Raw genomic sequence first — 13637 nt, 5'->3', positions numbered from 1 at the left:
TTATGTTGTTCTTACATGGATGTTGAGATACATATATAACTATAATAAGGTGGAGTCAGATAAAAGCATAATATACTGTATTGGCATTTGGTGGGCCATCTAAATCCATCTAAAACATGGATTTGTTATATTTTTATATACAGATTGATTTTTATGAAATCTCTTCCAGGTTTGCTAGATAACTCAGCTTTTCCCATGATAGTGTGTGTTCTCCAGTCTAGTAGAGCTGTAACAATCAGGCCCATAATTCTTACTACAATGTAGGGAAAATTACACAGTATGGCATCTATAGCTTTTCGTACCTTGGGTATCAGATTATTACACCTGATCGACTCAAGAGATGATAGGAAATGGGATGTAGTGCAGCGTACAAGCATACTTGACCTATGAAACGGATATTCTGTCTACTGTGTTGTTTCTACATACTGTTTGTATTTACTTATAAATGACTGCTAATATATGTTCATATGTTGGATTTAGTTTGGCTTTAATATACAAGCCACCAGCTTTAGAGACTCATATATGGCACAATAATTGGTGATTCAGAAAGTACCTTGAAATCTATAGTATATACTAATTGTTTACAATCTTATGCTCAATAGATCAGCTTTCTCAAGGTGTTTATTTTTATTGCCAAAAGGGAAGGACTTTGATGGTATTTAACATGTAATAAAGGACCTATTGGTCCCATCATGGCCAATTCAACAGCCAAGTAGCTTATAAATTAATTTATAGCAAGTCACAAACCACAAAGAGATGGGTGGTAAAAAGAATTACTGACAAGTTTTCACGTTCAGCAAGAGTAATTTCAAGGCTTTCATCTTTCTCTCCAATTTTTTCTCAGCTTGGGTACACGCTGCTGGAACAAAGCAACTAGTGTGTCCGGCTGTCAATCTTTTGTCCAAGCCACTTTCCTCTGATTGTATGTTAGACGTGTTAAGTCTGACAGCCAGTCTGTCTGTCTGAGTGTTTTACAGGCATTATGGGAATAAGCTGAAAATCATGTGTTTAACCAAACTGGTTCGTGTATATTTTTAGTGTTCAGGTCTCCTACTGAATGAATTACAATGATTAGTAAAGTCTGACATACCTTGCAAATCATGGTTGTATTACTAGAGTTTGAGGTTATGGATGTACATCAACACATCCTATTAATTTAGGGAGAATGTATAGTATATCCTTCGTCAATTCTATTATATATTATATAAGTAAAAGAATTCTCTAAAGCAAAAGAAGTGACTAAACCAAGCTTGTATGGGTCTGGCCAGGCCAATCAGCATTGCACAAGATCCAAAAAGAGGAAGACTAGGTGGAGATGGATCGAGGTGAATCCCTTCTGCAATAAAGGACCTGCCTGATTGTGATTTTTTAGTATAAGGTTTAGCTCGATTTTATGTCTCCAAATGATGACAAAGTGCAAATAGTCCATGTGCAAAACTATTCTGGCTATCTGGTTTAGGAGGTCAGCAACTACAGATTTTATTTAACCTAAAAACACGTCAAACATGAATATTTTGTATTTAGGTTCATTTAATGGACACTGGTGACTGATGTGTTACGTCCCTCTAGTTGAATCTTTAAAAAAGCTGATGTTCTCAATAACCAAAAGGCCCAAAGACCAAGCCTGCCAAAATGTATTTAAATGTGCTTATTAGTTAATGCACTGCCCATTCTCCAAGCCCATTGTGCATTTACCCATTAAAAATGAAATTAAATCATTGACCCTAAGCAAGAATATGAAGATCTAGTATTAAAGTCTAATATACTTGCAGTATAAACTGGAGGACAAAATGTGTTATTAACATGCGCTCAGACAGGAAAATATCAGGGGGCCCCTGACCTCTAACAGAAAGCCAAGTAAATCATTCTCAAACAATCTAAACTAAGTAAAACTTAAACTATATATCCATGCCATTTAGATTTTACTATGTTATTGACATTTCTAAAGTAATCTTTCAATAGAATTAGCTTTCATTAAATAGTACTAGGTAATCCTGCTATGAAGTTCCTTGTTAGGTCATTTTGTCCCTGTCCACCATTTGTTCTTTTTCTTTGTCACTCTGTGACTTGGCAATCATTTGTGATACATAGTAATTTAGCAAAAGAAATGTCTTTTAGTTGTAGTCTGCATTATTAAGGAGTAAATTGTTCATAGAGAATTAGATGTCCAGATTCTTGCCCAGTTGTGGCTCCCTCACCCAAACAGAAGCAGACCTGGTTATAATAGTTATATCAGATTATAGCTTCAACATTTCTATTGCATCATCAACAACTTACTAACTACCTGTTTTTTTTAACTAATTTAATTTTTTTTTCATGGTATTATATTGGCAACAGGTTTTCACATCAATGTATCCCAACCTGGTAGTAGCATTTTCGGATGACCATTTTTTTCCCATAGTAATTACTGGTAGAGGCTGAGACTTGAAGAATACATAGCAAGACCCTGCTGACAAGTAAATCATTAATATACAAAATGGTCATATCTATCAAGTAGTGACCTCAGTGTATATCAGTGTCACCATTTTCCCAGCCTTCCCATTTTATACGTAGGATGTAAGTGACAGTGCCATCCATTAACAGAGCTAGCCTTGTGCCTTCCCATGGACACTGAGCCTCAGGCTACACCAAGGATCACATTGCAGCCAGCTCTGTGGGAAGCAACATACACAGTATGCATATACAAAATATAGCAACACCAACTATGGTAACCAATTCACTTTAATTTCAAAGATTTATTTATTCAAGGTCTTGTCTAACTGAATAAAGAAGATATTATATAAAAATAGGGGGCCGGTAATATTGCTAAAAATAACAATTTATTTTACTCCCAAAACTAAAAATTTGGTAATATGCAATTTTAGACCGGACAACCTATTTCGGGGCCAATTTATAAAGCAATGAATTTGTCTTTTCAATGTTAGTAAGTCAATCACTGTTTTTTTAAACACATGTACAAGGGGGCTCTTGTTTATTCATAGGAGCTGTGTTGCTATTACCATTCATCCGAATAAGGGGAAGTGGTCACTGGTCACTAACAGAACTAAACCCCAATTTACTCACCTGTCTCTGTTCCGTCATAGGGTGCTGCCATCTTCATCCTTCTTTCCCTTGTTGCAATCCTTGGCCATCTTAATTGGCCGGGCCTGGATGACGTCACAGCAGGTACCCCAGCAAACAACACTATTCTGCTCATGCACAACTCAGCGATCTTAACAACTCAAGTGAGCAATCAGGCAGGTAAGAATGCTTTTTAAGGAATTTTTTTCTATATGTCTTTTATAGTTACACCCATTGATATGTAATGATATACGAACATAATATTATATATTTGAATATAAGGAAATGTTTCAAGATAACGATTGGTTTGATAAACCCGATGTCCTCAGCAAAAAAATCCTCAGCACTAAATGAACTATTTATTCAGTAAATGATTGTTTTAGTTAAAATAAGAAACAATTGGTCCTGGGAAAATAAAAACTCATACAGTTTGACCATATAATTATTTTCTGTGCTTAAAATGAGGGAATTATTTTGAGACATTTGGACTCTTTTAAGAGTCCCAAATGACAGATGGCACCAGCTAAAATGTACTTTTTCATATAAGATGGAAAGCCTACTGGGTAGACAAAACCTTGGCCAAATCCTTTTCATTCATAAGCAATAATTCCTATTCAACTCTTCTCTGCTGTGTCTATTTCAATTAGATTATTTCCTCGTGAGAAATATATTAGGAACACATTATTCCTTCCAATATCACTTCATCACCGTTCTCCTTTCATTTCACACTGTCTCCACTTATGTCAGTACGTCGCACAGACCTCAATAGCACACTTACCACTGGGAATTTCTTAGCAAAATGTTTCAAAATGTCTAATGAATTGTTATGAATAAAATTACACAAAGAGCACGTCATAATGAAATAAAGTAAAAATAATATACTTCTGCTTTTACTGTGAATGACATATGTGATAACAATCACATACAGAGGAAAGCAAAAAAAAGGAAAAGTATGTTGAGTGATATAAAACAAAACAAATTAGAAGCTATATTTATCACTCCTTCTCCTGTAATTTAGAATAATCTTTTTTTGTGATGAATAGATTTGTTGACAAACAAAATCATGTGATTACTATGACAGTGCCAAAATAATTATCACATGACTTTGTTCATAAGCAAACAGTTAGGGTTATCATTAACATCAAGGATAAGGTAATTATAATAATTATTGCCAGGGTTGCAGTTAGTATTAGGGTTAATATTTTTGGGGAAAACAAGTACAAAAGTTTTTCAAGGAAAAAAAGTTTTTCAAAGAAAAAAAAAAAATTTTTTTGAACTCAAGTCAAGGCCATTGTGCTCTTAAAAAACACCCCAAGAAAACTTACATTTTGATTCCTAAACACTCAGTTGACTCCAAGCCGTTATATTGAATTATTATAATTATTGAATTATATTCAGATCATCCAGCAATTTTAGATGTATAATTTAATACAAATCATATGAGCCTACTCGAATGTCTTCCTTCCTCCGGAGGTTGCCAGGGGTTCCTTTAGCAATGAGTAGTTTGTGACTCTCAGGTCAATTTAACAGAAACCAGTGATCTTTTTGGCTATCTGTAGGGGTGACATTCCTCATAGTGGTCAACAAAGTAACAAGTATTCTTCCTACTGACCACCATGCTAATGTAGTGTGAGCTGGGGATATAGTATATAAAGCAGGGGTCCCAAAGACATTTCAATAATTTCAAAGGGTTCCCCCATGTTAAAAAAGTTTGGGAAACACTGGTCTACTTTATATATGTTGTAGATTCAACCAATGTTCAGCCAAACTTAACTTTTACATTTGATTCACTTGTATTCAGAAAGAATGTGAATTGGCAGTTGGATTATTAACAGTTGGATGATTCTTGGGTGAAAACATTTATTAAACAGGCTCCAATTTTTTGCTGGGGGAAAGTGTTACAATGTTATTAAATTACCTGTTTTTCTCCTGGATTTTTATAATCTCATGAGTTTGTTGAATGAGCTGCTTTTCAAGTTTGTAGGTGGACAAAGAATTCTCCAACAGCTGAATCTCTAGTCGGGAAGTTTGATTGAGAACCTTGAAGAAAGGAAAAGAATGTTGAGTTAAAACTGCCATCTTTCAGACTGTCCTGTTACATTAGCAGAGGGATATATAAAATATACGACCTAGTCTAACAAGCCTTGATGGATAGCAAACAAGCACAGCGTGATTGTGTAAGGATGTATTATAGCAATACGAAGCCATGAATGCATGTCATTGAAGCATAAGTAAATGTTATTGTAAACCTGTAGTTATATATCTCCCTTGGCATTTGCATGGTGGTCCGGCAGAAACCCATGTTTGATGGGATGGTGAGGTCTTATTGGCTCGTGGGACCTCTGAGGTTTGACAGCCATTTTTATTTCGCACTTTGGCTCGGATCTGATAACTCTAGTACTCAGCAGAATCCTAGCAGCTGCGGGATTTGGGGATCTAAATACAGCTGGGCCAGCTTCTGTAAAATTATGTTAAAATAAAAGCCTGTGATTTCTAATTTACCCAGAACTGTTGAAAGAAACCAAAAAGTGCATGTTGGAGCTGGGAATGGGACAAGTTGTCTTTGGCGTGAAGTTGTTTCTGAGCTTAAGATTCAGTTTAATTGTTTAGATTACATAGACCATTTCTAAATAGCAGTTGTGTCAGAATTTATTTAAAAAAACATGGTATTAGTGTAGATAGTAGCCAAGAAAAATTATATATTATATAGACATTGCAAGTTTAGCTTGTATTTTAGTATTGATATAAAAGAGAATCAATTTTGTGCAGATTCTTAAAGTGTTTATGTTGGACTGTGTATTATTAGTTCCTGCTGTAAACAGAACCACAGAACTGCTAGCTTGTTCACTGAAGGAAAAGCACATGATATACAGTATATCTGTGTATATATATGACTTAATACTTATTTGGATGAAATTACTTAAATGACTTAAAAAATTGGAGGGCTGTGCATTATATATATATGTATATATATATATATATATATATATATATATATATTGCACACCCATCCAATTTTTTAAGTCTTTTAAATGATGGGTACTCACAGGTACTGTTAATATTACAATATTAAATAACATTTTGCAGGCACAGGTACCTTGGGGCATGTCTATTTCCAGAATGACTGTGCTCCTGTGCAACAACAAACAGAGATCGAGAATTTTCTCAAAAATACCATAAATTCAAAATTACTGGAGGTGAAGAGGTCAAGGTAGAAACATGGAGCAGGTAAAAAAATGTAAAAAAACTATTTTTCAAAGTTATAGTATGGTCAGGAGAGCAAAAATTTTAATTCTGCCTACCAATGTTCCAAGTTAATGAAATGCAAAACTATTAACATAGCTAAAGCACTGTAATTGCTTGAGGGGGGTTGGGGTGGTATTTTTGAGAACATTCAAACTAGGCTGAGCCCACTTGCTCTTATTTATAGCGGAGGTCTCACTTAGGCCTATTTGGCATTTGGAATGATGGGTACATTCAGTACATGTTAAAAAATTAATTTGTTACAAACACAATAAAAAGTTCTCTGGTCACAAAGAGCCAAAACATGCTGAATTCCCAGATCACATTGGTCAGGAGTTTTTCTGTTAGTATTTCAAGGATGTATCAGAAGTCAGCCATATGGGTTCTATTTATTACATACACAACTCTCAAAAGTAACTAAAAAGGAATAATAATCACTTAATAATCTCAATAATAAAAGTGCCTGATACGCATGTGTTCTCAAGAGGAAGCAGTTGTAAATTTGAAAATGAAAAGAATTAATAAAAATTGGGGACAATAGGGAAGTAAAAACATGAGGTTCCTTAAAATACACTTGGGGTATGTTCCTACAGCTATCTGACCAATTCCTTGCTTTGCTATCAACTGAAAAAGTTGGCTTAGAAAAAAGCATTTTCCAGTCTCTACCTAACAATTTGTGTGAAAATATACTAAGAGTCTTGCAATAAATTATAAAATATGGGGAATGTATTTCTTGTAAAGCTAATTTCTCAATTTTACTATTCCCTAGTTATTATCTTCACTGCAGAAGTTGAGAGCAATATATTTTCTATCTGGTGCAATGTAGTCAATGAGCCCAACATTTTAGTGCACGTCCACTTTAAAATTTTCAGGGAAGGCCATTAAAAGAAAAGAAGCCACAAAGAACAACATAGTTTTTAATAATGCTCCGACAAGCAATCCACATAATTGCCTAATGGTTAAATCATCGATCTTTGTTCTTGTTAATGCAGAAGATGTAAAAATGTCACAGGTACAATTATTGTGAAGCAAGAGTCAAATTTCTGAAACAAAATAAATAGAAGCGCACTAGATAGGATATTAATAATCAACTTCAAACAAGAATTAATAGACCCAACTAATTTATTTAGGCTAACATATGTATTACTTGCAGCTATTAGTTCCACTGTTTATTTGAACTTAAATGTTGTTTAGTTTACTGTTTGACCTTAACCTACATATATGAATGGCACATTCAGCGTTTTCATTACATGGAGTACAACAATAAAACATGGGACTTTCTGCTACACACCCTCAATGTTGACTTTTCCAGCTTCAGTGTATATAATTTGTTTAACATGTTCTGCTGACACACTTATAAGTATATTTATGAAAGTATCATGTGTGACATTGGTTTTTGCAGTCCTTGGATAAAAAAAAAACTATAATTTTAAATGTTTTCGTCGCCAGGGGTTAGAGAATGTCATCATCTCAAAACTATTTTCAGGCTTTGTAGACGAACCATCTTTTTTTCACAAATTTTAAATTGTGACAGATATAGATCTAAATATTAAATATATAAATGCAGACCAACTCTTATGAGTTTTTAAAGTTCTCAAAATCAAAATCTTTTATCCGCATTATAAAGAAGTGATTAAAGCTTTTATTAGCAATAATCTATACATTGTATTGTGGATATGAACTCAAAGATTATCTAGAACAGTATTTCACAACCCGGGTTCCATGGAACCCTAGGGTACCTTGAGCAATGAGCAGTTTGTGACTCTCACGTCAGTTTAACTGACATTAATGATCTTTTTGGCTATCTGTAAGGGTGACATTATTACCAATAACCAACAATGTATGAGCTATTCTACCTATTGACCACCACACTATTATACTGTGAGCTGTGGATATAGTAATTATAGCGGGGGTCCGTGAAAACCTTAAATTTATTTCCATATGTTCCCACAAGTTAAAAGGTGTAGAAACACTAATCTAGAATTTCAAGGTGAGTGGGTGGCTTAACCTAGTTGCTATTATATTACCAACATGTTTCAACTGTGAGGTTGATATTTTTGTCCTTATAAATACAGTAGCCTTACCATTGAAATTAGTTGGCGTCATAGGAAGAATGTGAAGTCAGCCACTTATGTTGAAGTTCCTCCAAATCTCTTGGCTGTAGTCATCAACTAGTACCTTACGTCTACCTCTGCACATCAAAACACGGGAGATTCTTTGGTGGTTGTTATAAGTGTATACAAATAACTGCTCTCCCCTGCTTGAACCTCCAAGGGAGGGTGGTGGTGAGCAAAAGCCTACAGCTACCATTAATTCTGCTATTTTATTATTTGAGCAAGTGGCAGATTTTAACTTTCTTTTCATAAACATCTCACTACCCCTCTCAGGCAATTTTTTTTTTAGTTTATATTTTTAATTTTGGTTTACTTTTGTAATAGTATGTTAAGGGATTCCTAGATCACAAGCTAATGCTCTGTCATAGTAAGGTGGTTTGCAAAGTAGCTAATAGTCTACCAGTATTTGGTTTTATTTTGGGAGGAATCTAGAAAACAAGCAGATTGTTTAATATCTATGAAGTGAAGAGTGGTATAGATGGGATACCAACCAGCACCATAGAGCTAAAAGAACAGTTCTATCACCCCGTCATGATACTTTTATCCCAGCTCTTTTCCACCAACAGTTGTGGCTGTAGACAAAGACACCATCACCTACCTGAGTCTCCACATCAGTGAGCTTTCTTGTCTGATCTGCTGTTTGGCTTAGCAGACTTGTTCCTATTTCCAGCATCGTAGCTGTCTGGTTCTGGACCGCATTCTGCTGCATCTGGACCATCTCAGACTTCATGTTGTCAACAATATAGTTCTCCAACTGAATAAAAAATAAACATAAATAAGCAGGTAAAAAATCTGATTTGTTGAGCCCACAAAAACATGCAAAAAAAAATTTGTAATAAAAAAAAAGCATTAAAATTTTTTGCCATTGTGTACAGCGAAGCTAGCCACAGGCCGTCACACCAGAATATGAAATCTGCTATAAACCAACCTATAAGTTCTTTGCATGTTAAACTGTATTCAAACAAAATTTGGTTTGTTTCAAAGATTTAAAATGTAAAATGTGCAAGTGTTAAGTTTAAGCTGTTATTACTGTTCTTCAAAATTGCAAAGTTTAATCACTTGATTAATTACACCACCATTTTTATAGAACAAGGGTGAAAGGTGAAGGAAAATGTTAATTTGTTGGAAATTGTTTACATGAAAAGAAAAGAAAATATATTTTGCCTTTCCCTAGAGAAGCCCAAAGTGATGATTTAAATGTCTTAGAGTTTGTGTGTGGCTTGAATGTTCAAAAGCCTAAAATACTACAAAAGTGGTAAAAATGAGTAACAAAAAGTAAGCATTGCATCTACCTGCATCTCTTTTTTTTACTGTGAATGGTTTTTAATTTTTAAATGTAAGCTGCAGTTGGCTTTTACCATTATAATTACCTTATCAGAATAATAGTGAGGTTAAATAGTTGCAGTCCACTACTAAATATTCATGTTTCTCCTCTCTTGTCTGTCATGGGGTGGCTTACCAAAACTGAATGTATCAAACAAGCAACTGGGACTCCTGTAGCCCTAGATGAGGAAATACTGTTTGATGGAAATTTATACTACAACTCACAGCTACAAAAGTAAATATCAAATAGTTATTATATCATAAGATCTCACATACATCTACCAAACCCAGCCTGAAAAAGAGAAATGAATATCTAGCAGAACATATTGCCTTTCATATTTGCCCTTATTTCCCTCTTCATCATTTTCCAAACATCACAAGTTGGCATAGAAAAGAAGTTAAGTCTTAAATTTAAGAAAATACTATCGAGCTCCAAAGGTCACAAAAAATCTCCCCCTGCTAATCTGCTTTACAATTTGCCTGCCAGGTATGATGAGACACTGGAAGATTTTATGATTGTATCTGTTTCCACAAGTTTTATGTTTCTACAATTACTAGCTAGTGTCAACAGCTTGCGGGGCTTTACTCAAGGATTTATAAATGACACACATAAAACATTATCCTAGGCATGGCTAATGCCTTTAACATCCAATTTGTCTTGTTTTACATGCTTAATGCTTTCCCTTGCAGACATACCATCAAGATACATTGGACATGTGTATTTATAGGGCAATAAAAGTCTTAACAGTTTTGAAGTGTATTGATGGAAGCAAGCAAAAGTCTGTGATTCTGAGCTTTGGACTTAGTGTCAGGTGGTCTTCCATACTACTGTCTTCCTCACTTCCCAGTGAGGAAGACAGTAGTATGGAAGACCACCTGTACAGTAGTCATAATAGATTGTAAGCTCCTCGGGGCAGGGTCCTCCCCTCCTCCTGTGTTGTTGTCTGTTACTGTCATTTGCTACCCCTATTTAATGTACAGTGCTGCCTAATATGTTAGAGCTATATAAATCCATGGCGATAAGAATGGGGGTAGGCGAGTCTAGTACTGCGCTTAGTTTCTTTCTGGATGATCTGGGTTTATTTTATTTATTTTACCGACATGCTTAAAAAGTGAACCCAATCTCTGTAATCTCATATCCCTGCACTACAAAACCTCATTTAAGGTTTAACATGTAATTGCAATTTTTAAATTTCAAATTTAGTAAAATATTAATTGCTGGCATAAATGTTTTTGTTCAGGCTTTTAGGGTGATACAGGCTCCCTGTCTTATAGGTTCCTGGTGAGACTACAAGTGGCCAATTCACCACATTGCTCAGGTTGTCAATATTAGGAAATTTGTCCCGAGAAATTTAAAGCTGCTCTCGATTAAGAAGGGAAATTGATTGCAAAAGATGCAAAAAAGGTTGAAAAAAGTGTCTTTACACCGGGCTTTTTGCCTTCAGAACCTAGTTGAGAATGATGTCATGACCACTTTGGTAAGATCATGAGAACACTGAGTATCCAAAATCTCACAGGATGAAACCCCTGCACTGTAATGGAGAATCTTCCCACTTGATTTGGGATGCTCTGTATTCCCAGGATCCCCCAGGAAAAAGTGCAGGAAGGTTGTAGAATTTGCTAGTAGATGAGCTAATATTTAACAGGAAAATATTGCATTTTGTGCAAGGTTCACTTGATCAATGTTTGCTCACGATTTCTGCAGTTTTGGTCTAGAGGAATTAAAAACTACATTCTAGACACTTTAGCTGTGTAAAAATGTAAAACGTTTCTTGATCCACAAGTGAAATCAGAATTATTTCTAGACTAATTTATTTCACTCTTAGACTATAGTCAATATACATTTGGACATAAAATTATCTAGCCAATATTGATTTTTTTTGTTATTATTCTATTCTTGCTCTTGCTGCTCCTGCTGCACTGAACTATTAGGGTTTCTCAAATGTAGTAAGGTTATAAGATCTCGGGAAAAGAAACATTATAGATCTTCACACCAATTATGTAAACATAATTGTTACTTACAATTACTCTGTTTCCCCGAAAATAAGCTAAAATATATATAAATACATGGACAAGAGGTGCTCATTTAAGGAAAGTGCTATTGCTAGACATGAGAAATTGGGGACAATGGTTCTAAAGGAAATCACAAGAAATTCAAGATGGAATTTAGGGTATGGAGAGTTCTGAAGATATTCCAGAATGTGATGATATGACAGTATTTGAATAAATGTTGATTTTTTGTTCAAGAATAAACATTGCTTGTTGTTCATGAAAAAATAAGTCATTCCCTGATAATGAGCCCTAGTGCATTATTGGGGGCAAAATTAATATGACACTGTCTAATTTTTGGCGAAACAGGGTAGTGCACTATTTATAAAGCAGTGAATCTTATATCTGATAAAACAACACCCTTCAATGTCACTAATTGGTTTTCCACCAGGGAAGGTTTTCCACCAGGGATGTGTCATTGAATGTTAGATTCTCTGCTTTTATAAATAGACCCATTCGTCTAACCATGCAATTTTTTTGCTAAAATAAAATTGTTATTGTACTTCATATATCTCATGTCACCAATTTCAAGATATTTAATTATAATATAAAATATAAACCAGACATATAAAAATAAAAGTGTTTGCCGGCATTGTACTTTTCACCAATACAAATAGGATTTGTTTAAAAGGTCAACAAGAATCAGCCCCTGGGAAATATAATTATTTATAAATCAGTTTGTTCATGATTGTTAATCAATTAGTAATCCTTAATAGATTTTCCTTCTGTTCAGTTTTACTAAAAATAGTTTTATGCATTTGGTCAAAAAACAATTAGTATTTTCTGTCTGCGTTAAGGGTGTTTAACATCTTGTCAGCAGTGTATTTTTTTTTACAGCTTGGCTTAAGCCTAAAGATTTGTTTCTTTAAAGAGATATGACAACCACCGACATATTTCTGTCATTGTACAGGGTATGGACTACTTATGAAAACAACAGATTAAACATATTTTATGTACTCAGTAGCACAAGAAAGGTTCAAGCTTCCTGAAAGAGGCAATGCATTATACTTCTTAAGCATCTTCAAGCTTGGGCTCTGAAAGGTGAAAGGTCAAAGTAAAGCCTAGTAATCTACTATGTCTTAACAAAGCTCTGGGAGGTTTATTGCTGCTTCTGTTGTAATAATAGAGAGCTTTTTTGGTAAGTGTCTGGGAACCTGAGTTTGACATCCTGTAACTATTTGGAAAGAGCTTTTCTCTTGTTAATACTTTAGGATAGAATAGAAGAGAAATATACAAAAAATGTGTAGGATCTTGGGAGATAAACAGAATTTACTTAATATATATACATTTATATACAGCACTAAAATATCTTTTGATAAAAAAAAAGAGAAAAAATGGAAAAACACAATGTTTTCTATTCTCTAGTATAGTGTTTCTCAACCAAAGTTTTATGGAACCCTAAGGTGGAACCAATTTACTGCAGGATTACGACACTGTAATTGTTCCAAGGGTTCCCAGAAGATCTTACAGTTGCTTTAGAGGATCCCCTCGATTATAAATGTTAAGAAAGGCTACTCTAGTAAAATTCATTTTCGAAGAAGATGTATTGGTCACTGTGGGCAGTATTACGGTTTCCAATTCTGTAGAAAACTTTTTGTCTGACTGTGGAGATTCTCATTCCTCAAACTGGACTTGTTTTGTATTATTGAAGACATTTCACAGCTTATTCAAGCTTCTACTTTAATACTTTTGATGAGTGTTAGAAGTATACTCAACATTTATAGCTACACATGTAGCATAGTTACCCTAATCACCTTTCTTTTTTGTCTTGTTTTTATTACTGGGCATATCAAAGTTTGTGAAGTTCACAAAAAAAGTCCCTTTTCAGGCATAAATATATGTATATGC

General features: G+C 34.5%; 1 protein-coding gene across 1 annotated transcript in view; it reads right to left on the bottom strand.

Moving 5' to 3' along the window:
* Positions 1 to 13637, bottom strand: part of ANGPT1 (angiopoietin 1) — a gene marked incomplete in the record, with an annotated part of 176998 nt that overhangs the window by 61827 nt on the left and 101534 nt on the right. Inside the window, 2 exon segments of the mRNA XM_072410740.1 lie at positions 4979 to 5100; positions 9016 to 9171. Of these exon segments, the coding sequence (XP_072266841.1) occupies positions 4979 to 5100; positions 9016 to 9171 (278 nt within the window).

This window comes from Pyxicephalus adspersus, chromosome 5 (genome assembly GCF_032062135.1).
Source record: "Pyxicephalus adspersus chromosome 5, UCB_Pads_2.0, whole genome shotgun sequence".
NCBI lineage: Eukaryota > Metazoa > Chordata > Amphibia > Anura > Pyxicephalidae > Pyxicephalus > Pyxicephalus adspersus.
Note: the sequence above shows the minus strand (reverse complement) of the source record. Positions and strands in the feature narration are given on the sequence as shown.